Source organism: Euleptes europaea, chromosome 1, assembly GCF_029931775.1.
Source record: "Euleptes europaea isolate rEulEur1 chromosome 1, rEulEur1.hap1, whole genome shotgun sequence".
Lineage (NCBI taxonomy): Eukaryota > Metazoa > Chordata > Lepidosauria > Squamata > Sphaerodactylidae > Euleptes > Euleptes europaea.
The window spans coordinates 135,300,305-135,323,339 of NC_079312.1; the positions used below are offsets into that span (position 1 = coordinate 135,300,305).

At 42.5% G+C, this 23,035-nt stretch overlaps 1 protein-coding gene across 3 annotated transcripts in view; it reads left to right on the top strand.

The window, feature by feature from the left end:
- RPTOR (regulatory associated protein of MTOR complex 1) overlaps positions 1 to 23,035 on the top strand; it is a 494,290-nt gene that overhangs the window by 428,553 nt on the left and 42,702 nt on the right. For 2 of the 3 annotated variants that reach the window (XM_056867014.1, XM_056867015.1), the window contains 5 exons: positions 8,211 to 8,316; positions 11,173 to 11,287; positions 11,612 to 11,736; positions 15,257 to 15,361; positions 22,928 to 22,975. In XM_056867014.1, the coding sequence (XP_056722992.1) occupies positions 8,211 to 8,316; positions 11,173 to 11,287; positions 11,612 to 11,736; positions 15,257 to 15,361; positions 22,928 to 22,975 (499 nt within the window). The remainder of the gene's footprint in view (positions 1 to 8,210; positions 8,317 to 11,172; positions 11,288 to 11,611; positions 11,737 to 15,256; positions 15,362 to 22,927; positions 22,976 to 23,035) is intronic. The other variant, XM_056867017.1, reaches the window with a different exon arrangement.

A 23,035-nucleotide genomic window follows, 5' to 3' on the forward strand; every position in this document is an offset into this window, starting at 1 on the left:
TGTAATTTTAAGTTGTTTGCTTTTATTGAGTTCTAGATCTGAATTTAATTTTTTAAATCAGATTGTGAATCCTTTATTGAAAAGCATTATACAAGTTTTTTACATTCATAAAGGCTACCTATAATTTAGGGGAATTTGGGTCTGCATTCTTTGAATGGGAGGACATTCCATAAATGTTGAGGTAAATAGCTGAAGATGTTCCATTTATTCCCAGGCTCACAGGCTGAAAGCATTAAGCTATAATGGCTGAATTCTCAGACACCGAGGAATTATAATATTAAGTTTACATGTACAACCTTTCTGGTACTGCTTGTTGTAGAGTGATTATGCAGTTGCAAGGTTTTCCCCCTTCCCCCTGAAAGGAAAATGGTATAAATGTGGTTTATATACTCTTAAAGTGCATGTATGCAGTATTTGGTTGCCACATTTTCATATTTTTCCTACATAATTTATCCTATTGCCTTCATTTTTAAAATCCTTAGAGAGGTCACTTTGCAGAGTCAACAAAGCTGCTCCACCTTATAGGTATGCTGTTCCTGCCCCTACCCGCCACCTCCTTTCACACATACCAAGGACCAGTGACACTTTTCCTTGGCCAGACCCTTCCCCAGTATAGTTGGATATTGTCTGCCTGCCTGCTTTCATGTTTTCTCCATGTAAATGCTAATATGTTTTTTACTGACAGTTACCCAGCTTGGCCTTCATTAGCATGAGAAATGGAAACATTAGCATAAGTTTCACTGATAAGGTTTTCTCTTGTCATCTTGTACAATATTGATTATCCCATATAACCAAGGGAATACCCTTTGTCAAATGTGAAGGAATTAGATTTTCTTTTAAGGTGGTTCCCAGTGCTGTGGATGGATATTATTCTAGTAGATTCTTGCACCCAATAAGACTAGGTGTGTATCAAACTGGCATGGCCTAACAAACGTGTCCAGTACCACTGTGACTGATTTGAAATGGCCAGGAAAGAACTCTTTGAAACTCAATATCTGTATCTGTATGTTCCTGTCCCTTTATATCATTATGAGACTGATAAGGCTTACTTTTCAGCCAGATTAAGATGCATTTTGTTCTTTTTGAATGCAAAGGGATTCTGATTTTCTAATTAATAAACTTATTTTTATCTGTGCAACTAATTTTCGTTTGGATTTAAACGTTTTGTGTCTTCCTACACTTATGTGTACTGTTGTGCTGCTCTTCACTGGTAAACCAGTATTTTGATTCTACGTGAGTAACTGAGGCAAACCTAAAAGCCCAGCTATAAGAAAATCCTACTTGGGGACATGGCAAGCAATAACTGTAGTGGAGGATAGCAACACCATCCATATTTACACAGTATAATACTGCAAATGAAGGATGTTACTTCTATCCACAGCCAGTGCCTAGATCGTATTAACTTTTTAATTTTACATACACACACACACACACACACACACACACACACACACACACGTGCACAGTATTGTACACCATGAAAAAGGCAAGAAGTGGTAATAAGTTCATAAAGTCTGCTGCTGGCTCTGGAAAGTTGCTCCTGGCTTCCCTCAGCAGCAGATGCAATATTATCTGAAAGCACTTATTGGCTGGGGGAAGGGAAATGAAGAACGCTTTTGCCTCAGGCTGGGCTTTTGAATGGCATGATCTGCTTTCCTCCCCTTAGTAGCAGTACAGTCTGACAGCATCTGCTTTGGTAACACACTGGGGAAGAGTGGGGGAAGGGAGGAGAAGGGGGTTCTTTCTACTCTCATAGGGAAAGGGTAAGGCATGAAGGTATGACACTTTCCACTGCATACCGTGGTTTCTCTGATCCTCTTCACATCATAAAAATGAATGGAACCGAATCAGTTCTTTAGCAGAAATAAACCACCATTCCTGGGGACGTTGTTGCGGTGGTGGGAAAAACCAGCCCTACATTGGAATTTAGGCAAGTTGGCATCAACTGGTATTCCAAGTTGGCATCCCATTAGGCATCCATGTAATATGTTTTAGTCCTCCTTCCCCACCCACCCCGACTCCTGCAGTGTCCTTGAGAAGTCTCCACTGCTACCTTCCACCAGGGTGGGCATTTTTCTAGTGTACAGGACAGTATGCTGTGTTCTTCAGGGAGCCCTGTGTCAAAGATAATAAAAATAACCTAATGCATCATTGAGCAATAATTTGTGCTTTTGTTAGAAAGCTGTGTTATATTGCCTGTAATGAAGAGGTAAAATTGAATCTGCCTCTTCTTCAGCTGGGCTGTTTTCTTGATAGTTGCACCAGTTCATCTAGGCAAGCTTGACATTCTTACAATCTGCATTGTTTGCTGGCATTATGCTGAACGGCCTCTCTCCCACAAATGCCACACTTGGCTCATTCAAGAATAAAGAAATCTGATTTGTTCCTGCTACCTTCTGGGAATTTCAGCTGCCTGGATAAAACAGGTTGAAATGAGAACTAAATGTCGGCAGGATAGACAGATGTTTCCTGGCCCTTATGCAAAGGCTCTGCTAACAAATACTAGCATCAGGCAAAGTGACAAAGTGGAGGCTCGGCAATGAATAAAGGTAGAAGGTGTGCAAGTATCTAACTTTCGTAAAGGCCTTGTTCTGGGAAGACCTTTTTCTTTTAAAAAAAATGCATTCTGCTCCTCTGCAGAATCTGGTAGGATTATAAATCACTGGTGTGGTTTCAGGTATCAGGCTTTGATTTATTGACTATCAGATCACATTTTATTGCAGAAGAGAAGACTGCATTATGGTTTCTTGTTAAAGTCTTTAATTGATGCTGCATGAATGCTGATCTAATCTAAGATTTTGATCCCCCCCTCTGCTCAGAATTCTGAAAGTGCATTAAGTAAAACTGTAAGCTTTGAACTGCATCAGGGAAATGCAGCCGTGGTATGTTCCCTTCTCCCTCCTTATGTGAAAGCAAATTTGATTTGTTATGTTTAATACTGGCAGAATACAAATGAAAAGTATTTGAAGGTAGAAGATGGAGGGACAACAAAAACAGTATAGCCTCAAAATCCCATGTGTCCACCTCAACATCTCAGTGGCCCAAGCTCAGCTGAACAGATAAGAGGCTTTAACCCCTTAGGAAACTGCCTCAGCTATGACAGCCAACAGAGAGCTCCTTATAACATTATGTATTGCTTCAAGGATCCATCCTCTGCCCTTATTTCCACAACCTCTCGCTGATTGTTTCCATCTCAATATGGGTAACAAGGAGAACAAATTCACTGGTTTTCACGTGGTACTCCTCAGTGGGAGACTTCTGAATTGTAATTGGTTTTTGTCTGAGTGGATACCAGGAGGTGTTAGAAATCTGTAGTGTGTCATCATCCAAATAATGTAATACTATTACAGATACCCACACCCACACACTTCTGGGAGACCCACATAGAAGATAATAGAATGGAAGCCAAAAACCTGGCTGTTATTTACTAAAGACAGATTTACCTTAGTTAGAATGAAAAAAAAATGGGGAGGGGTACCTGAGGATGGCCATACCAGTTGAGGAAAAGGGTCTATCCCTGTTTCCAACACTGGCTAGCCAGATGTTTCTGGGAAGCCCACAGGCAGGATACTGAGGCACCCATGTCCACCGTGCCCTAAATTGTTTGCCCACCAGGAACTGTCCAAGGCAGACTGCTTGTGAACCTGGAGATTCCATGTTTTCATCATCACTAGTGGCTGTTGATAAACCTGTCCTCCATTACTGTATGTCATCCCCTTTAAAGCCACCTAATCTGGTGGCTATTGTCACATTTTGGAGGAGTGATTTCCATACTTTATTATTCTTTGTGTGAAGAAATACTTCCTTGTGTCTGGTCTGAATCTGCTACCAGTTAATGTCAGAGATTTTTAAAAAATCTTCTTTTTCCACACTGTTTATAATTTTATAAACAGAGCCCCGTGGCGCAGAGTGGTAAGCTGCACTACTGCAATCCAAGCTCTACTCACGACCTGAGTTCGATCCCAACGGAAGTTGGTTTCAGGTAGCCAGCTCAAGGTTGACTCAATCTTCCATCCTTCCAAGGTCGGTAAAATGAGGCCCCAGCTTGCTGGGGGTAAAGGGAAGATGACTGGGGAAGGCACTGGCAAACCACCCCGTAAACAAAGTCTGCCTCGGAAACGTCGGAATGTGACGTCACTCCATGGATCAGGAATGACCCGGTGCTTGCACAGGGGACCTTTACCTTTGCCTTTTATAATTTTATAAGCCTCTCTCATGTTCTGACCCTCCCTGCCTTTAGTTATCTTTTTCTAAACTAAAGAACTTCAAATGCTTTAACCTTTTTTCATAGGGAAGGAATGAAGGATTTGCCTGAATCACTGACTTGGGGATATGCTCCTATATGTGATCTGTGTGGTTTGTTCCCATCCAGCTTAGCATGTCTCTTGACTAGGGTTGCCACGTCCCCCTTGGCCACCGGTGGGGGATGGGGGGGTAAGGTTTCTAGCTCCAGGTTGGGAAACTCCTGGAGATTTGGGGATGGAGCCTCTGGAGATTTGGGATGGAGGAATGTCAGTGGGGTGCAATGCTATAGAGTCAACCCTCCAACGCATCCATTTTCTCCAGGGAATCTGATCTCTGTAGTCTGGAGATGAGGAGTAATTCCAAGGGATCCCAGGTCCACCTATAGGCTGGCATCCCTACTCTTGACCTCTCATTGGTTGCTTCCATTTGGAGGTTTTCTCTGCTTTGTCTGCTAAACTGAAGCACTTGTTTCTTTTTCAGGGTTGTGGGGAGGGCATCCACACTGTGGTGTAATCTGATCGTGCTCCAGTCATCGTTTCCTTGTTCTTGGTACGCTCTTTCCCAAACCTGCTTTTCTCTGATCTTTTTGAGAAGATCGCAGTCAAAGCACATTATCAGGTGGTCTTGAGGGAAAGGTCCAAGGTCCCACCCACAATGGCACCATTTTCCATCCTGTGGCCCTACAGCCTCCATTTTCCAAGGTCCCACCCACAATGGCACCATTTTCCATCCTGTGGCCCTACAGCCTCCATTTTCTCCACCACACCACTGGAGGGCTGTAAAATAAAATCGGTAATCTCATAAAGCAGTTCATTAGCTGAAGGCTCTCTGCTGCTTATATGACACTGGAAAAACAGGCTTCTTTTGTATGCAGACTGATTTGGTTGTTTCTTCAGAGCTGTAACATCATGGTTCTTTTACCACCATCTTTATGCAGGTTAAGTTATACAGGGAAGGATCAGTGTTCTCATCTCCAAGGTTAGACATATTGAAGGGATGTTGGTGCCAGCTAGGAACTTTGGGGATTCTTTTCACACACACGTTTTCTCCTTTTGATGCAGCTTTTTTGGAACTTCTAATTTATTTCTCTAAAACTAGGTTTTCATTAAAGTGTAATATCTCTCCACTTGAATATGCTTGGATGCATTTTATCTTGAATTCACTTATTGCTGTACATTACTGGTCATTTGTCATTCTCTGTCTAATAAAGCTTGGATTGTTGCAAAAGAAAACGGGGGGGGATAAAAAAATAAGCAATCTAGTGTAGTAATTCCTGTTGTGAATTGTTTACAGAGGGTGAGCTGCTGTGAACACGGTTTGCATGGCAATATGATTGGGCTAGCTATGTGCAGTTTTCCTGTTGCCGCAGCATCTGCCAATACATCACAGTGGCAACGGGGCATCCACGTGGCAGATTTCCCTATCGCTTCTTTGCTGCACTCCCCTAGCAGCGGCTATTTTTTCGTCTCTCCACACACACACACACCACCACCACCAGCACCACCACTAGGGATTTTTCAAGGTTTTTAAGTTCAGCAATTGAATATCATTGTGACATTTTAACAATCTGTATATTAGATTCTCAAATTGCCAGTTTTCATTTTAAGAAGTAAGTCTCAAGCCCCTTGTGTAGCAGAGATATGACTTTCCTGTTATATCTCTGCAACAAAAAGGGTAAACATGAACTCTGGCAATTCAGACAACCTGATATGCAGATTATAACAGTATAAAAATGTTCAGTTTCCTTTTTTTTTTTTTAATCCACTCCATGGAAGGGGAAGGAAATGGCTGCCATGGGGACTGGGCAGGGAAAATCCAAACCATCCCAATCACTATGTGATTCAAATATAGCAAATATTCCTCTAGTTCTATTCATATGCAACCATACATGCACAAATTTTCAAGTTCCAGAGTATATAGGGGTACCAGTTAAGTAAGCAAGATTCGCACAACCAGTTCACAAAGGCTGAGCAATCTTTTCTTTGCTAGTCATGGCTTCTGCCTAATAAGAAACTCTTAATAGCTAGCCCATAATGGAAATTTCAGATCTTTAAGTATCTTCTAAAGGTACCTTAGTCTGACTGGCTTGCCCTTTCTACTCCAACTTGCAGTGGCTCTCTGAGGACCAAAATGCACAACATGTGAGACACAGGTGCCTGACCCAATTCGTTGTCACACGTAGGATTGGTTTAACTCACTTGGGAAGCTTTGTGTTTCCCTATGCTGCTCCAAGTTTTGCGAGGAGGGGCTTCAGGATTCAGGATTATCCCTGGGGTAAACATTTGGAGCCTAAGGAAGGGGCAAACAGGCCTCCCCCCAGACATTTCTGGTGGCAGAAACATTGTGAAAGAGAAGCGTGAAGCCTCCCTTCCCCTGACATCATTTTCAAAGTGAGTAACATTTATCCTTCATGTGGCAATGAGTCAGGTTGGAAGAAGAAGAAGAGTTGGTTTTTATATGCCAATTTTCTCTATGTTTTAAGGATAATCAAACCAGCTTACAATCTCTTTCCCTTCCTCTCCCCACAACAGACACCCTGTGAGGTAGGTGAGGCTGAGAGAGTTCTGAGAGAACTGTGACTAGCCCAAGGTCACCCAGCTGACCTCATGTGCAGGAGTGGGGAAACCAACCTGGTTCACCAGATTAGTTTCTGCCGCTCATGTGGAGGAGTGGGGGATCAAACCCGGTTCTCCAGATTAGAGTCCACCGCTCTTAACCACTACACCATGCTGGCACCCATGTTCCAACTCACATCACTCATATAATGTATTTTGGTCATGAGATTGCAGCCAGAGGTCTTTCCCACCTATGTTGCCAAGATTCATTAATTGGAAATGCTGGGGGTGGCGGGAGTGCATATGGGACCTCACAGTTGCAAAACATGTACTGTGCCAGAGGGCTGTGGCCCCTCTTCTAATGTCACAATAATTTCAATACTGTATGAATAATATGATCTTGAAAATCTATTAGTGCTCTTCAGCAGTATTAAATTCTTGCACTGGGACTCCAAAATATCCTTTCCTGTTTTCTGGCCACATTGGTACTTCCAACCCTGAGTTTAAAGTAAATAATGAAGCATTCCTTTTCAAACTCTCAAGAGTTGTACTGCAAAAAAACAAAAGATTTCCATGTGGACCTTCAACTGTGAACCAGACCATCTGTATTTATGCCTCCCAGTCTAGTGTTTTATGGCACTATTTATTAGGAAGGAATTATGCAAACTACCATGCTCCTTTCATGTAAAAAAAGTCATGGAGGCAAGTGTTTAAATGGTTTCAGAATTTGCCATATATTTGTGGTTCATGATAGAAGCCACTAGATTCAAATATATCCTCTGTGGCAATCCATTTATGTAAGCTTCATAAATCTGTGTTGCTCTTTAAGGAAAAGGACATCCATTTTCTTCCTAGGAGATCATGCAGCCTGTGTAAGGAAAGACAAAGGCAAGGCCCTTGTTAAGGCATAGGTAGAGAGTAGGTTTTCAGATATTTGTCAATTGATATGATTTATTCATCATAGGCCTAAGGTGTATTTTTAAGCAGCTATCCCTCTATGCTAGTGGCATTTTTGTGAGCAATCTGTGTACATAATTACATTCAAACAGTACATTCCACATTGCCTTCCAAATCATAAATCATTTTTTCATGCATTTAGTCAAGGAAAAATGTTAGCTTTATTGTTTGTTGAAAATATATAGAAAACATGTAATGTTTATTTCATCTGGTTAAAAGGAAACCTTTCGATTACCCAGGCTTGGGTGGGAATCAGTTTATGGTGTTTAACTGTAATTAAGTGTAAAAGAACACAAGGCTTTTATCTGTCTCTTACTGCTGTTGGCCATGCTGCAAGAGGACTTACCATCGACAGTCTTTTATGACTGAAATAAGCCGAGATGATATTGCAAGGAACTTTCTGGTCTTCACCCCTTTTGCCCTATTGTATTCTTTTTTATTATTTACTGGCAGATTCCAGAAGAACATGACTTGGAGAGCCAGGTCCGCAAAGAGAGGGAGTGGCGGTTTTTGCGCAATGCTCGAGTACGAAAGCAAGCACAGAAAATCATCCAAAAAGGTAAATGCCTGTTTTTAAAAATACCTGTATATCCCCTGCTACTGAAAAAAACATGGCAGCCGAGCCCAGAAAGGATCTCTGTGGCAGCAGCCCCCTCGCATGTGCAGATAATGCTTTTTTATATATAGGGGGGATTTCAACCCCCAATTATTATTTTTAATTTTCAGATTTTTCTGCAAACCTAGGGAGTCCCCCAAGTCTGCAGAAACATCTGGGGGAGGTGTGTCCCCTATCTGTGGATTTAGGTATCCGCAGATAGGGAGCACACTTGGGAATTGGATGTATAGATGTAACAGTTCCAATATGAAATTAAAATTTAAAAATCACTCAATTACTCTTCCATTACTGTATTCACATACCTGTAAACTGATTTGTGGTGGCCGAAAACTGCCCCAAGAGTTGCAGTGGTACTAGTCCAGTTTCTGGATATGGTATTTTTCAGGGAAATTGGCAAGTAAAATCAAATGACCCAGTTACACTCAATGTAAATGATTCTTTTGTTATATGGTTTTACTAAAGGTGGGAAAGAATAATGGAATTAGAGAAGTGAACGAGATCCACATTCAGCAGCTGGAATGAGATTCTCCTGCCTCTTTCAGCAGTTTGCTCTGGTTTGGCCTTGAACTCAACATCTTGCTGTGGAACTTGTAGGCAGCCATGCCGATCAGAGGAGATGTGCCCACTAAGAGGCACAATATCTGGCACATAATGAATCACTCATGGGCACTTCACGGATTCTGTTAACTGACCATTTTGGCCTTTCTTCCCTGTCCTCTCTAAAGCGCTGATGGATATTGCAGTTTAGTTACAAGGGGGGAAAGGGTGTTGCAAGCAAAATGCTAGAGTTTCCACTATGTCCAAAGGGCAGTGTCAGAATTTGATGCATGTCAACATGCTGCTGGGGTTGTCAGCCTTACCAGATTGGCTTCTGTTCTGCAAGAGTCTGCTGTGTCCTCTTAACATTCAGAAGGCAACTAAATAACTTCAGTTTCCCTTGGCTTTATGGAGCCCTGTAAATGATTGTTTATTCATATCCTGTCATATTTCTGCAGGGGTTTTTTAATGTGTCGCCTCTCTTACACGATGGCTCTTTTGGCTCGTAAGCATTTCACCAGCATGTAAATTCTGTTTTCTACTCAAAGCCAGTCTTTCTTATTTATAACTCTTTATGTATTTGCAAGGCAGAAATCAGGCTTTAGGCTTCTTTGTTTAATGACGGACATTTGAATTCCCTGTATTTTGCTGAAGTGCCCCCTTAATTTTGCATTGCTGTGGTTAGAATTGACATTCATGCTGTTCTGTTGCTTGCTTGGCCAGCCAGTAACAGGAATGAATTTCTGCTGTTCGCCTATAGTATCATTTTCAACATGACTTAAGATTGCTCTCACCAGGGAGGAAAACATTTGGGGTGTTTTCCCATTTTGAGATGTCAGCTAGGGAAAGATTAGTGTGAAATATTAATCTGCTGATAGAGATGGCCTGTCTCTCATGTACAGCTCAGAAACCTGATAGGCTTGAGTCAGCAGAGAGGAGGAGAACCTTCAGAATTTTATGAAACAGAACGGTATGAACACACATCTGTACAAACAATTGAAACAACCAATTCAGAATATTATGGGAGGATTTTCTCTTTACTACATTGGAAGCAGATAAGGATCTCATGTCCCTCCAGCTCTTAAGCTCAACATTCTTCATGATACCTTATAGAGCTTTGAACAATATCTCAATTTTAAAATATACAGTACTTATAAATATTTTATTGGATATTGTAAGCTGTGGTGAAAGGTCTAGGTGTAGTCTATTTTAGAGATCAACCTTTACTGGTTGGTCACACAACCAGCTGTGTGAAAAATACTTGGTAAAGTTATTGCCAGATTGCCTTCAGCCAACTCTACACAAACTTCCTTTTTTGTGAACTTTTTATGACCATTTGGGAGCTTTGGTATGATACTCATTTTGCACAATTTCAGATGTGATTCTTATTTTGCACAATTTATATTGAAAAGGGCATTATATATTTCAGTGGCATCTGGATTTGTAACCTGCCCATTCACCATGCCCCAAAAAATTCAAAACACCTCGACTGGTAACCTTTTCACCCCCATTAGACGGTCCATTCCTGAGAGCTGCAGCAGCCAGGGACAGCATGGCCGGGGCAGTGCCGTGGTGCCTCCAAAGAGATTTGGCCGCTGCAGTGGGGGAGGGCATTTTTTTAAAGAAAAATAAGAAAAGTGAGGGAAGCCCCATCGAAAACAGTGATGCTGCACCAACAAAAATCTGGCACAGCACTGCTGTTGCTAAAAGGGGCATTCCCAGGCTGAAAGGGGTTAGAAAGCTGTCTACCGGCTGCTCCATCCCCAAGAACACCTCCCGGGACGCCAATGCAAGGACTTGGGGCACTATGCTGGCGTCCATGCCAGTTTGCATGGTGCAAGTGGCACAGATGCTGGTGTGGGGGTCACGGCGCCCCCTAAGCCCATTCGGCCCCCAGGCTCAGGAATGGGCTATTAGTCGTGGAGCATGGCAAGCTCAGATAAGCTTCATAGTTTCTCACATTTCTCAGGGATGCAAACCAGTGCCAGGAAAAAAGTATCAACCAACAGATTTAGCAGCCCTTTATTGCCTTTGTTTTCACATGGGAAACTGATATGCTGGACAAAACCAAGCTCGTCAGTTGGGCTTCTGCTTGAATGAAAGCTGGGTGATGTCTTCATTTTGTTTCTGAGAGCAAATTTCAGTAGGAAGGAACATATTTTGAAAACCTCTGGTATAGAGCGGTAAGCTATGTCCATTTGATTCAATTTGAATTCTCGACACTGAAGCCAGTATTCTTTGGTTTCCCATCTACCTTTCTAGGCATTTCAAGACTTGATGATCAAATCTTTCTGAACAGGAACCCTGGCATGCCCTCAGTAGTCAAGTTTCACCCGTTCACCCCGTGTATAGCAGTAGCTGACAAAGACAGCATCTGGTAAGACTCAGGACTGTAAGGACTTATTTGACACTGATAATTTCAAAGTGACATAGGCATATCTGAGCTGATCTCCTGCTTTATTTTTTGGGCTTGTTTACGTCTAGCATTGTTACAAACCCTTCTAATACAATTTCAACCTTATTGCTCCCTCTGCAGAAGCTGGAGATGTAATTAATCAAGAGATGCCAAATGCTTTCAGGGAAAAAAAATACATTTGATTTGAAGTCAGTCTGTAAACTAACTTATTGTATCCTGGGATAGCTGCTTCGTATATGAAACCCACACTTCTAACTTATAGGGTATTTTTTCTCCCTTTCTTAGTTTTTGGGACTGGGAAAAGGGGGAGAAACTGGATTATTTTCACAATGGAAACCCACGGTATACCAGGATCACTGCCATGGAATATTTGAATGGACAAGACTGTTCTCTACTGTTGACTGCTACAGGTGGGCATGCACTTATTTATAACACGACAATGTGAGAGAGATTCCCAAGCATCAAAAACATGTTGGAGATTGGAGGAAATACCAGTGCTAAGTTCTCACCCCATATCACTGGTTCTGACAGTGACTACAGGAATCTACCCAGTACTTCAACCCTTTGCCACTGGCTCTCCCAATTCCAGAGTAGTCCTCCACCACCAAAGGTCAGGCTTTATGTGATAGTGGAATTCCATCATTGGAACTCCTGCCATGTTGTTTTGCCCTAGGAAGCAGTGGCAGGAGGGAGGGGAGGGGAGCAGGAGCTAACGTGTACTAGGACACTAGACATTAGGAAGTTAGAGCGGTTCCTCAGTGGAACAGGCTTCCTCAGGAGGTGGTAAGCTCTCCTTTCCTGGAGGCTAGATGGCCATCTGTCAGCAATGCGGATTCTATGATCTTAGGCAGATCATGAGAGGGAGGGCATCTTGGCCATCTTCTGGGCATGGAGTATGGGTCACTGGGGGTCTGGGAGGGAGGTAGTTGTGAGTTTCCTGTATTGTGCAGGGGGTTGGACTAGATGACCCTGGTGATCCCTTCCAACTCTATGGTTCTGTGGATAGCTGGGGAGAAGAGGGGGATTCTCCAATTAAAATTTCATATGCATACATACAGGGGTGCTCTGAACCATAGTTGGGGACAAAAAAAACCACACTATCGGTACTAGAGGCCATTGCAGAATGTATCTCCAGGTGTATGGGGCTCTGTGGCAGTCTCTTCCACTTTTAAGCCAAATAGCATTAGTGTGCATTGTTAGTTTCAGAGCAGATCATGTCTATGCAAATATGTGTTGTGGAGCAAAGTATTACAAAGTATTGCTGGGTGTATGATCATGACTGCATCCCGTGGGAACTTTGTATGTATGAGTAGGTGAAAGAAATAGCATGCATTTGTTCAGGGAGACAGCCACCCTAAAAGCAGACTCTTGTTCAGTGAAGCAGTCATGAATATTGTTCTAATAAAGCCATGCATTTAGGAGTTGTTTGGTGAAATTTCTTTGGAAACTATTAAACATACTGCAATTTACTTCGATTATGGTCTTTTAGGCTTGTTTGCATTAAGGTAGCAATAAAATCCTTATAGGAAAACATTCATATATGCCCCAAACCTACTTGAACTCATGATAGCATTACAGTGCAATCCTAAGCAGAGTTACACCCTTCTATGCCCACTGACTACAGTGGACTTAGAAAGGTATAACTCTGCTTAGGATTGTACAAAATCCTTGTCCACAAAACACAGACAAGAAATCTAAATGGGAATTCTGTTCTCGCTATCTGTGCTTGAGCATTGGTGCTGCCATTACTCGAGTAGTGAATGGGTGTGTTGTAAGGAGCCATGTCATGAGCTCCTTGGAGGAATGACAGGCTAAAAATCTAGTACATAGGTACAATTAGGGGGGGGAAACATTTATATATCTTTCTCTGTCGGTGTTATGTTAAAATTAGAGCATCTTCAATGTCCTTGTCTGATCCCGAACAGATAAACTAACAAACAGTATTGCTGAAAACATTTGCAGCGTGGAGTGGTATTCTCCATCCGTGCTCTTCTCAAAACCATCACCACTCAAAGCTGATACTTGTATATTTCCTTATTTCCTTGGCCCATTTTAAACCTGTCAGACTAAGGATTTCCTATTGTTGAATTGTTTCACTTAATTAGGAAACTTTGGCAAAGGAATTGTGGCGCCTCTAAAGCATCCTTACCCCCCCCCAATTCCCCCGCTGATTCGTAAACACTGAAAACGTTTTTGCTGGATGGCAAGAGGGAGCAAACAAGGTGAACGGTTGGTGAAATATGCTGTTGAAGGCTGGAGCCATTTATGAAAGCCATTGTGGTGTAGTGATTGGAGACTTGATTTGAAATCCCCACTCCGCCATGAGGATGACTTTGGACTAGTCAATTTCTCTCAGCCTAGTGTACTTCACAGGGTTGTTGTGAGGACAAAATGTGGATGAGAACCAAATATGCTGCCCTGGGCTCATTGGAGGAAGGATGGGATTAAAATGTACTAGATAGATAAGTGCCTTCCCCATTTTCAGTCTCAAGGGAAAAGAAAGAGCTCTAAAAAGCAAAAAGATGTTGAAGGCGCAGGAGAAAGAAAATATTACGACCCCATTGGAACTTTTATGGAAGATGTCATTAGATTGTTCCGTAAGAAGCTTCTCTAATTGACACTCCAATCCAGAATCATGACGAGGGAAATGCTGGGCTGCGAAAGGGATGCCAGGAATTGAAAAACCTCCAGAAATGTTGGTTCTTGTAGGTTATCCGGGCTGTGTGACCGTGGTCTTGGTATTTTTTTCCTGACGTTTCGCCAGAAGCTGTGGCAGGCATCTTCAGAGGAGTAACACTAAAGGACAGTGTCTCTCAGTGTCAAGTGTGTAGGAAGAGTAATATATAGTCAGAAAGGGGTTGGGTTTGAGCTGAATCATTGTCCTGCAAAAAGTATCAAAGGTAATGTGCTAATGAGGGTGTGGTATGTCAATATGGAACCACTGTATCCTGAAGTGATCTGTTAATGTGTGAAATCCAAAGCTAATCCGCATGGCTATTGTAGACTATAGTCTTTGTTAGTCTGGAGGTTTTCAGGACAGGAAGCCAAGCCTTATTCATTCTTAAACTCTCTTCTTTTCTGTTAAATTGTGCTGATGTTTATGAATTTCAATGGCTTTCAGTGGCTTGTAGTAGGGCTGGGTAACCCTGCATAGTTTTCCCTGCTTCTGCCTTCAGTAATGTCTGGTTAACTATCCTTTGGCCTCCAGAAATCTGTTGCTTACTTCTAGTTAAAGCAATAAAGCATGGGAGTAAGAAAAGCATGGTTTATATTGCCAGACAGTTTTCTCCCTGTGATTGGGAATAGAGGGCTGCTTGATAATCTATCTCCTTACCTAACCCACACTTTTTTAAAAAATAGCTGGTTATAAAGGATTAGGGAGGAGTGCAAACCTTCCATAGCGACCACTGACCTCCTTAGGGATGCCTGCTGTCTATTTGGAAAACCATGGCCCTAGTGCAGGGCTTTTTCCACTTGCAACCCCTTTTCGCCCAAGAAATTTTTATGTGACCCCGGGTATATAGGTATATAAAATAGGTATACAAATCAAACGAGTCATAAAGAAATTTATTTTAAAACAATTCTTTGGTATACATATAATTTTACCATTGACTGTTACCAAATTTTTCGCAACCCCACATTCAGTGAAAATTCATGGAGCTTGGGACTGCTTCCACTAGGCCAAAGTTTCTTAAACAAAGTTTCTTAAACCATATGGGGTCGCGACCCACAGTTTAAGAAACTTTGGCCTAGTGGAACCAGTCCCAAGTTCCATGAATTGTACATTAAAGCAGAATTGGTAATGGGAATGAGTAAATGACATTTAATTATGTGGCACTGTCCAGAGTTTCTCTTCTCCTCCGAATGTATTGCTTAATACATGGCAGGACTGGCATTGCCTTATGTTTTCCTTTCTGTCCTCCCTTGAAGATGACGGTGCTATAAGGGTGTGGAAAAACTTTGCTGACCTGGAGAAGAATCCCGAGATGGTAACTGCCTGGCAGGGCTTATCAGACATGCTGCCAACAACACGCGGTAGGTATGGGCCTGGCAGCCTATCCAGATTTGGAGGGGTAATAATAACTTGCCGTGGCTTGTAGTAGGGCTGGGTAACCCGGCATAGTTTTCTCTGCTTCTGCCTTCAGTAATGTCTGGTTAACTATCCTTTGGCCTTTATGGAGTAACCTGAAGATAGATTTCTTCTCCGCCATGCTTTTAAAAAGAAATCAGTCTTTAATATAGATGCCAGCTGGGAATAGATGGGGAGGCTCTTCCCCCCGCCCCCCGTAATGCTAAATAGAGGGATTCAACTTTGTTCTCCCGCCTGGATTCCAATGGAGTTGCATCACTGGAGGTCAGATCTAACTTTTCCTTCTAGGTAGAGAACTATCCGAAAATGCTGTACTCAGCACTGCCCTTCCTTGACCTCCTTCTGGCAGCTGGTTATCTCCTGTCAGTTCAGGGCTTACCCAGGAGCTCACCCGTTGTCTGTTCACCCTCCCCTCCTCCAGCTTGCTTGTTCACCCTCTCCTCCTCCAGCTTTGCATGCTTCCCATATGACCCTGCTCAGCCTGCCTTGACTTTAGCTCTACTTGCAGTACTTCCTGCCATTCATTGTGGGGGATTCAAAGGGATAATAGGAAATAGGCTTATATACAGGATGGCAGTGCAGGTAGATGTAAGTGGCCCAAGTATTTTAACAATCTCGGCAGGGCTAGAGGTCAACAAGAGACCCCTCACGAAGCAAGCCAGTCCAGGCGGCCATTGCAGGGTAACGTGAGCACAGAACCTCTGTCAAACACTATAATAAAAGGGTACTTGCTCTGCGTCCAAGACACGAGGACTCATTAATGCTCTGACAGCTCTCGTTTCTGAGCTTGTGTATCTTGGCACTCAAGCCTTGACAACACCTTATTTGAAAACTTCCTGATGCTAATCTACTCTTTTGCCCCCCCTTCAAAATATTTATGTTAGCGCAGCCCAAAAGCAGCAGCAGTTTTGGCATGTCAAAATAAAAATTACTTTCCTTTGAACATTAGGAATTTTACATTTCAGTAGCACTGCCTACCTATGTTTCTTTAATGTCACTTTCCTCCCTTATGTTGCCCTGCTTTTCCTGGGCAATGCACCTTCTAGCTATTCGTTCAGATTCACCTGCCAGCCTTCTCTCAGATCTCAAACTTTGACAGGTCTTATTCTAGTTCTCTCTTTTAAAATTGCCTCATGGTGCTTTTATTTCTGTGCCTTATCTAGCCTGGCAGTGAGAAAGCTGAGGCCCATTTGCTCTAAGCCCAAACTCTTCAGCACTCCATTACAAATGCAAGGAATTGATTGTAAACTGCTGGAAGTTAAACTTGCTGTGGCTGAAATCCTGCCACTTACTGGCATGTCATCAATAGTAGCCAGAAGAAACAGGCCATTCTGGAAATGGCTGTATTGCTCAGGGAAGAGTGCTACACTTGAATCTCAAGCTGATCTCTCCAAGACTTGGTCTTCACTGGCCCCTTCATATTTATTTAATGCTCATTTAAAGCCCCTCTTGTCTGAAGTGTCCCCGGCTGTCCACCTGAGAATCAGAATCCCCATTAACTGCACAATTCAGCTCATTTTATTAATTCATTTGTGGTTGACCAGATTAGTACCAGATACTGCAAATACAGGAAATTCATCCCAGTGCAGTGTAATAAAAATATTCAAATCATTACAAGGTTCCACACATTTTAAATACAGTACAATTTTTGTATGCATTTTCTCTGTCACCAATACAAAAGAAGTTATAACATTAGTAACCACTGGCAACTTGTAACTATAAACAAATAGGCTAATTTTAAAAGAAATAGTCATGTGTAAAATTGTATCCAGAGCTAGCAATAAGACTTGAGGTCTAACCTTGAAGTATAAAAGGCAGGAGAAAATATAGAAGAAAACATCTTCTAAGAGCCAGTGTGGTATAGTGGTTAAGAATGGCAGATTTTAATCTGGAGAACCAGGTTCGATCCCCACTCCTCCACATGAAGCCTGCTGGGTGACATGGGGCCAGTCACAGTTTTCTCAGAACTCTCTGAGCCCAAGCGGAGGCAGGCAGTGGCAAACCACCTCTGAACATCTCTTGCCTTGAAAACCCTACGGGGTTGCCATAAGTCAGCTGTTCTTGATGGTACTTTACACACATGCATCATCTTCTATGCAAGTCCAACAAAATGAATAAACAAAGTTCATATCTAAGTCCTAAAACAGCAGTAGTATAGTACTTTTCATTAGGATTGACCCGAATGTTTGAGATTCAGTGGGGTATAGTGATTAGAGTGCCGGACTAGGATGTGGGAGACCCAGATTCAAATCCCCACTCTGCCATGGAAGCTTGCTGGGTGACCTTGGCCCAGTCAAACACCCTCATCCCAACCTACCTCACAGGGTTGTTGTGAAGATAAAATGGAGGAGAGCAGAATGGTCACCACACCTAAAAAAGGATATTGCAGAGCTTGAGAATGCAGAAAAGAGCAACTAAAATGATCAGGGGGTTAGAGCAACGGCCCTCTGAGGAGTGGTTAAAATGCTTAGGGATGTTTAGCTTGGAAAGAAGGCAGTTAAGGGGACATATGATAGACGTCTATAAAATTATGCATGGTATGGAGAGAGTGGACAGGGAGAAGTTTTTCTCCCTCTCCCATAGTACTAGAACATGGGGTCATCTGCTAAAGCTGGAGGGTGACAGATTCAAAACAGCTAAAACGAAATATTTCTTCACACAATGCATAGTTAAATTGTGGAACCCCCTGCCCCAGGATGTGGTGATGGCTGCCAATTTGGAAGGCTTTAAGAGGGGAGTGGACGTGTTCATGGAGGAGAGGGCTATTCATGGCTACTGGTAAAAATGGTAATTAGTCATGATGCATACCTATTCTCTCCAGGATCAGAGGAGCATGCCTGTTATATTAGGTGCTGTGGAACACAGGCAGGATGGTTCTGCTGCAGTCATCTTGTTTGGGGCCTTCCTAGAGGCACCTGGTTGGCCACTGTGTGAATAGACTGCTGGACTTGATGGACCTTGGTCTGATCCAGCATGGCCTTGATCCAGCATGGCCTTTCTTATGTTCTTATGTAAGCTGCTCTGGGGAAGACAAGGAATGAATGAGGTAAATAAATAAATATCATAAATTAGTGAGCAAAGCTCTTGAGTTCCATGAAATTCTTCCTCAGAGTTGATGTTAAACAGTACAAAATGGGGAGGCATGGAGGGGGGTGGGGAGAGAGACTTGATGCTGGACTTGATGGGAAAGCCCTTCTATCTGCACAACTTAGACACTTGCATGCTAATTGCATTTCATGTTTGGTTGGTCCTAATAAAAGGTATGACATTACTGTTATTTTTTATTTATTCCCCTAGACCAATGTAGCTGCCTACAGTTTTTAACAAAATTTAGGTGATCATCTATCTGAACCTGTCCTTGTCTTAAATCTAAGCAAAGAAAAAAGTTTATTTCAAAGGCTTCAAAGGTAGTTTTATAATCTGCATGTTTTCTTCAAAAGTTCAAGATCGAACAAGAACCTGCTGCTACAGACAGCTGATGTGTATTGTACTGTAATACCCTCACTTCTGATTTCAGCTAGTGACTTAGTAGCCCTTTGTTCAGATCTGAACAAGAGACCATTTTTAGAAATTCAGAAATATATTCTGTTTAGCCATGATCCCTTAAATAGTTATTTCTTGTTCTTTTGAGTTAGTGCATAAATATACTCCTAGAATTGCATTTTAGTGAATTACATCTCAATTAATTGAAACATGTACATGCATATTTTTCTTTATCCAGTGGACAACCAGCATAGAAACTGGTGTCTGTATGCAAATCCGGTTGCATCCTTGTGCTTTCCATTAACTTGTCCACTGCTGCTATCATCTTCTTCCCCAGTTTAAAAGATGATACACACCAATATCTTGTCCATGCACCAGAAGTCCATTTATACTTGCTCCGGTGTATCCCACCATGAATTGAGAGGACAGGAAGGAGAGGAAAATTAAAAAGAACTGCACAACAAGAAATTCCAGCCATCATATTGGCACAAAATGTACACATGAAATATTGGATTGCAAATACAGTTAATTTTGAATAATGGACATTAATGTTTGTGTCTCAGGTGTAAAGATCTTGTTGTCTTTACAAAGGGACTGTCAATGTCTGCTACAAAGCAAGAAAATGTTGGCTGTTCTTTACCATCCCCCTCTTCGTCCCCTTTTACAACACCAGCAAAGAGAAGGCACACAGAAGCAACAGATGATCTAAGCAGATGAGTGACAGAGATCCCCTTATGTGACCACCCTGTCCGATATCTATCCGTGCACTACGGTTTGGATTTCCAACCAGCATCAACTTCTCTATTTTAATGAATAAGAGCTCTAAGGCAGGGCGGGGTCTGCTTCCGTGGCAGAATCTTTTCCTGTTAAACATTCTTGTGATCCTTGAGATTGCTATTATCCTTGCATTCAGCTGTGGGGATGATAGGGGTAGTTAAACACACAGAGAACTTCACTTGCTGTAAAGACTCAGGGTTAGGGTTAGTGCTAGCCTTTACTGTGGAGTCTGCAAGTACAGTTCAGCGCAAGGTTATAATGTGCCTGGTATCTCTCTGAGACCATTATGTTCATGGCCTTGATATTCTGTGTTGTGCTTCCCTCTTTATATGGCCAGAGGAAAACTATCCACGTTTCAGCAGCTGTGCTGGTGGTTGCTTTTCCTCCATTTTCCTCCTGCACCTCCTAATCCTCTGCTGATGATGTAATCTTCTTGATGAGAAAGAGGTGACTGACCTCACCAGAGGATTGAATGAACAGCAGGAGCAGAGGACACTCTTAAGGAGTGGACATGACCGCTTTAAGTAAGCTTACTCATTTGTGAAGAGCAGGCTAGAGTAGTTTAAGAGGGCTAGAAGGAAAGAAAGCTTCCAACTGACTGTGTAGTTCTTTTTCTGTAGCAGAACACGTGCTGGTGCCTCTATAAAGGGGGAACCAGAAGGCTTCAAGGCAGCACTGACCATATATCACTATAGCAATTAGGCTTTTTTTCTTAGCATTGACTATTCCCTTTCTTGGCTTACATCTACCCTCCAGAATCATTGTCTAGCTGGGGTGTAAGGCAGACAGGAGTAAATATCATGTTGATCGTACTATAACATTTTGGACATTGAATCAAATGGGACCACAGGTCCTATGTATTTTATGAGCTAACTCAGAGCTGACTGATGTTGATTTAATCACCATCTAACCAGTGTTGTCTATAATAAAACACTCTGGGACTAGAGTAGGCATCACCAGTTGTTATATGCACATAGTTCATAAAGGTAAAGGTAGTCCCCTGTGCAGTCACCAGTTCATTACTGACCATGGGGTGATGTCACATCCCGACGTTTCCTGTGCAGACTATGTTTACAGGGTGGTTTGCCATTCCTTTCCCCAGTCATCTACACTTTACCCCCAGCAAGCTGGGTACTCATTTTACCGACCTCGGAAGGCTGGAAGGCTGAGTCAACCTTGAGCCAGCTATCTGAAACCGACTTCCATCAGGATCAAACTCAGGTCATGAGCATAGCTTTTGACTGCAGTACTGCAGCTTACCACTCTGCGCAACAGGGCTGTCTTCATAGTTCATATTGAGGGCAAAAAGATAGACATCCAAATACACCTAGTACCTGGTCATTGTGGCTTCTGAGTGTTTGTCTATGCCATTTGTCTCCTGCTTTGGTCTCTTCTGTTACTCATGTCAACAGAGCTGAGCAAGCCTTTGTGTGTGTGTGTGTATGGGCGGGGTGTTTCTAGGTTGTTTTCCATACTAGTTCATTTCTCTGCTCCCTGACCTACTTCACAGGGTTTTTGTGAGTATAAAATAGAGGAAAAGAGAACCATGAGCTGTATCCCACTGGAAGAGTTTGGACAGGGATGACAGAATTAATCTTTCCCTTATTCCTCAAGTGTCCCAAAACTCTTCTCTCGGGATTAGAAGACCCTTGCAAGCAAACTAAGCCATATAATGGGGGCTGCAGTGATGATGGGGAATCTGCTGAGGTAAGCCATGAACAGAAGAGGACAAAGGAGGCAATTTTACCTGATTTCTCATTGTTACTGCAGCCCCTCCCCCTGTCCCATGGAGCAACTTGTGTGGAAGGCTCTTTTGGTCCTCAGGGAGGAGCTTCAGGACGAATGGCCCACTGCTTGGGGAAGGGAAAGATAGGAGGCAAGAACCACTCCTCCAAAACTTTCCATGAACTCTTCCATTGGATCCAGCCTAGTGTATGTTATCCTGAGCTCCTTGAAGGAAAGATGGGATAAAAAATGTAATAGATTTTAGTCACACTGTGGCAGGCTTTTCAATATCAGTAGTTACTTCAAAATGCCAATGCTTGTTTGCATGAAGGAAATGCAAGAGTCCACGTAGAACACGAAGTCTGATTCTGATACTAATAGGATACTTAAGATTCATGGTTTAGCAGAAAGCACAGAACAGGTTCTTAGCTAGGTCTCTAAACTTATACAAAGAGGACATGTCAGTTCCTGTCAGCATAATTGCCATTTTGTATAATAATACTTCCTCCAAACAAATTTGTGAGAGGCAAGTGGAGCAAGGAATAATTTTTTTTCCTGGATCACATTGGCAGTCCACCTAGCCAAGGTTTCTGTCTGCCTGTGATCAGTACTGGATGTTACCAGTCTATACAGCAAATCGTCTTTTGCAAGGGGACCCCAAATCATAGTTTTGGAATGGGGTTACGTATTTCTGTCAGCACTGCTTTCCCTTCTCACAGATTTAAATAGGTGAACTAGAATATGCAGACGGGCTTTTGCAAGAACCGCCCTGGACAGGACAAGTTGGCTCTCTTTCTCAAATTCCTGGTGTTCTGTGGGCAAGCCCAAGGGCAGCTAACCCCAGGATGTGCTTGTAATGCCCCATCTTTATGGCTGGGCTACTGCCGCCACCCTCAGCATTTTTCATTATCCAGCTTTCTTTCTGATGACTTGAAATGAATCTTCTTGTACCACTAATTTCCTCCACTTAAGCAGTTGTTTGAGCACAGCCTCTGTAAATTGCCCTGCCTCTCTGACCAAGGGCTCATTAGCAAATCATTGGAGCGCACTGTGTTGGAGCCCATTATACTGTGCCACAGCCAAGCTGGTGGCTCAGTGTGTGAGGCCTAAACAACACATGCTTGCTGTTTTGTGTTTATCTTTCTCCAAGCAGGTGTTTTATGTAGAGGGTCAGTTAGAGTGGTTTTTCATTTCTCACTCTCTCGTGACAATGAGAGGCATTTTGCTCTAGGTCCAAGAGGAGGGGTCATTCTTAGAGAGAAAATTACCAACAATATGGGGACAGGCGCCAAAAAAAAGTACAATCTTGTTTTTCTCCCCATGGTTAATGGCTTCCTAGGACTGCTGCAGTGTTCAAGCTACTTGTCTGCCTTTGTTCCTAAATAGAGGCCTCTTCTGCTTCTCTCTTAACTGTGTTCTTTTCTGTTCCTTTTGGGTTGCTTTTTCTAATCCTTTTTAAGATTTGTTTTGCTTTGGCTGACCAACTTACCCTTAGCATCAACCCCTTAATCCCTGTCTTCTCACAGGTCTGGCCCGAAGGGTTTCAATCTATCTTGACAGAAGTAAACAGGGAGGTGAGTGCTCTCTTTCCTCTTACCTATGATCAGCTTGGGAGGGGTGATTCTTCTAATTTA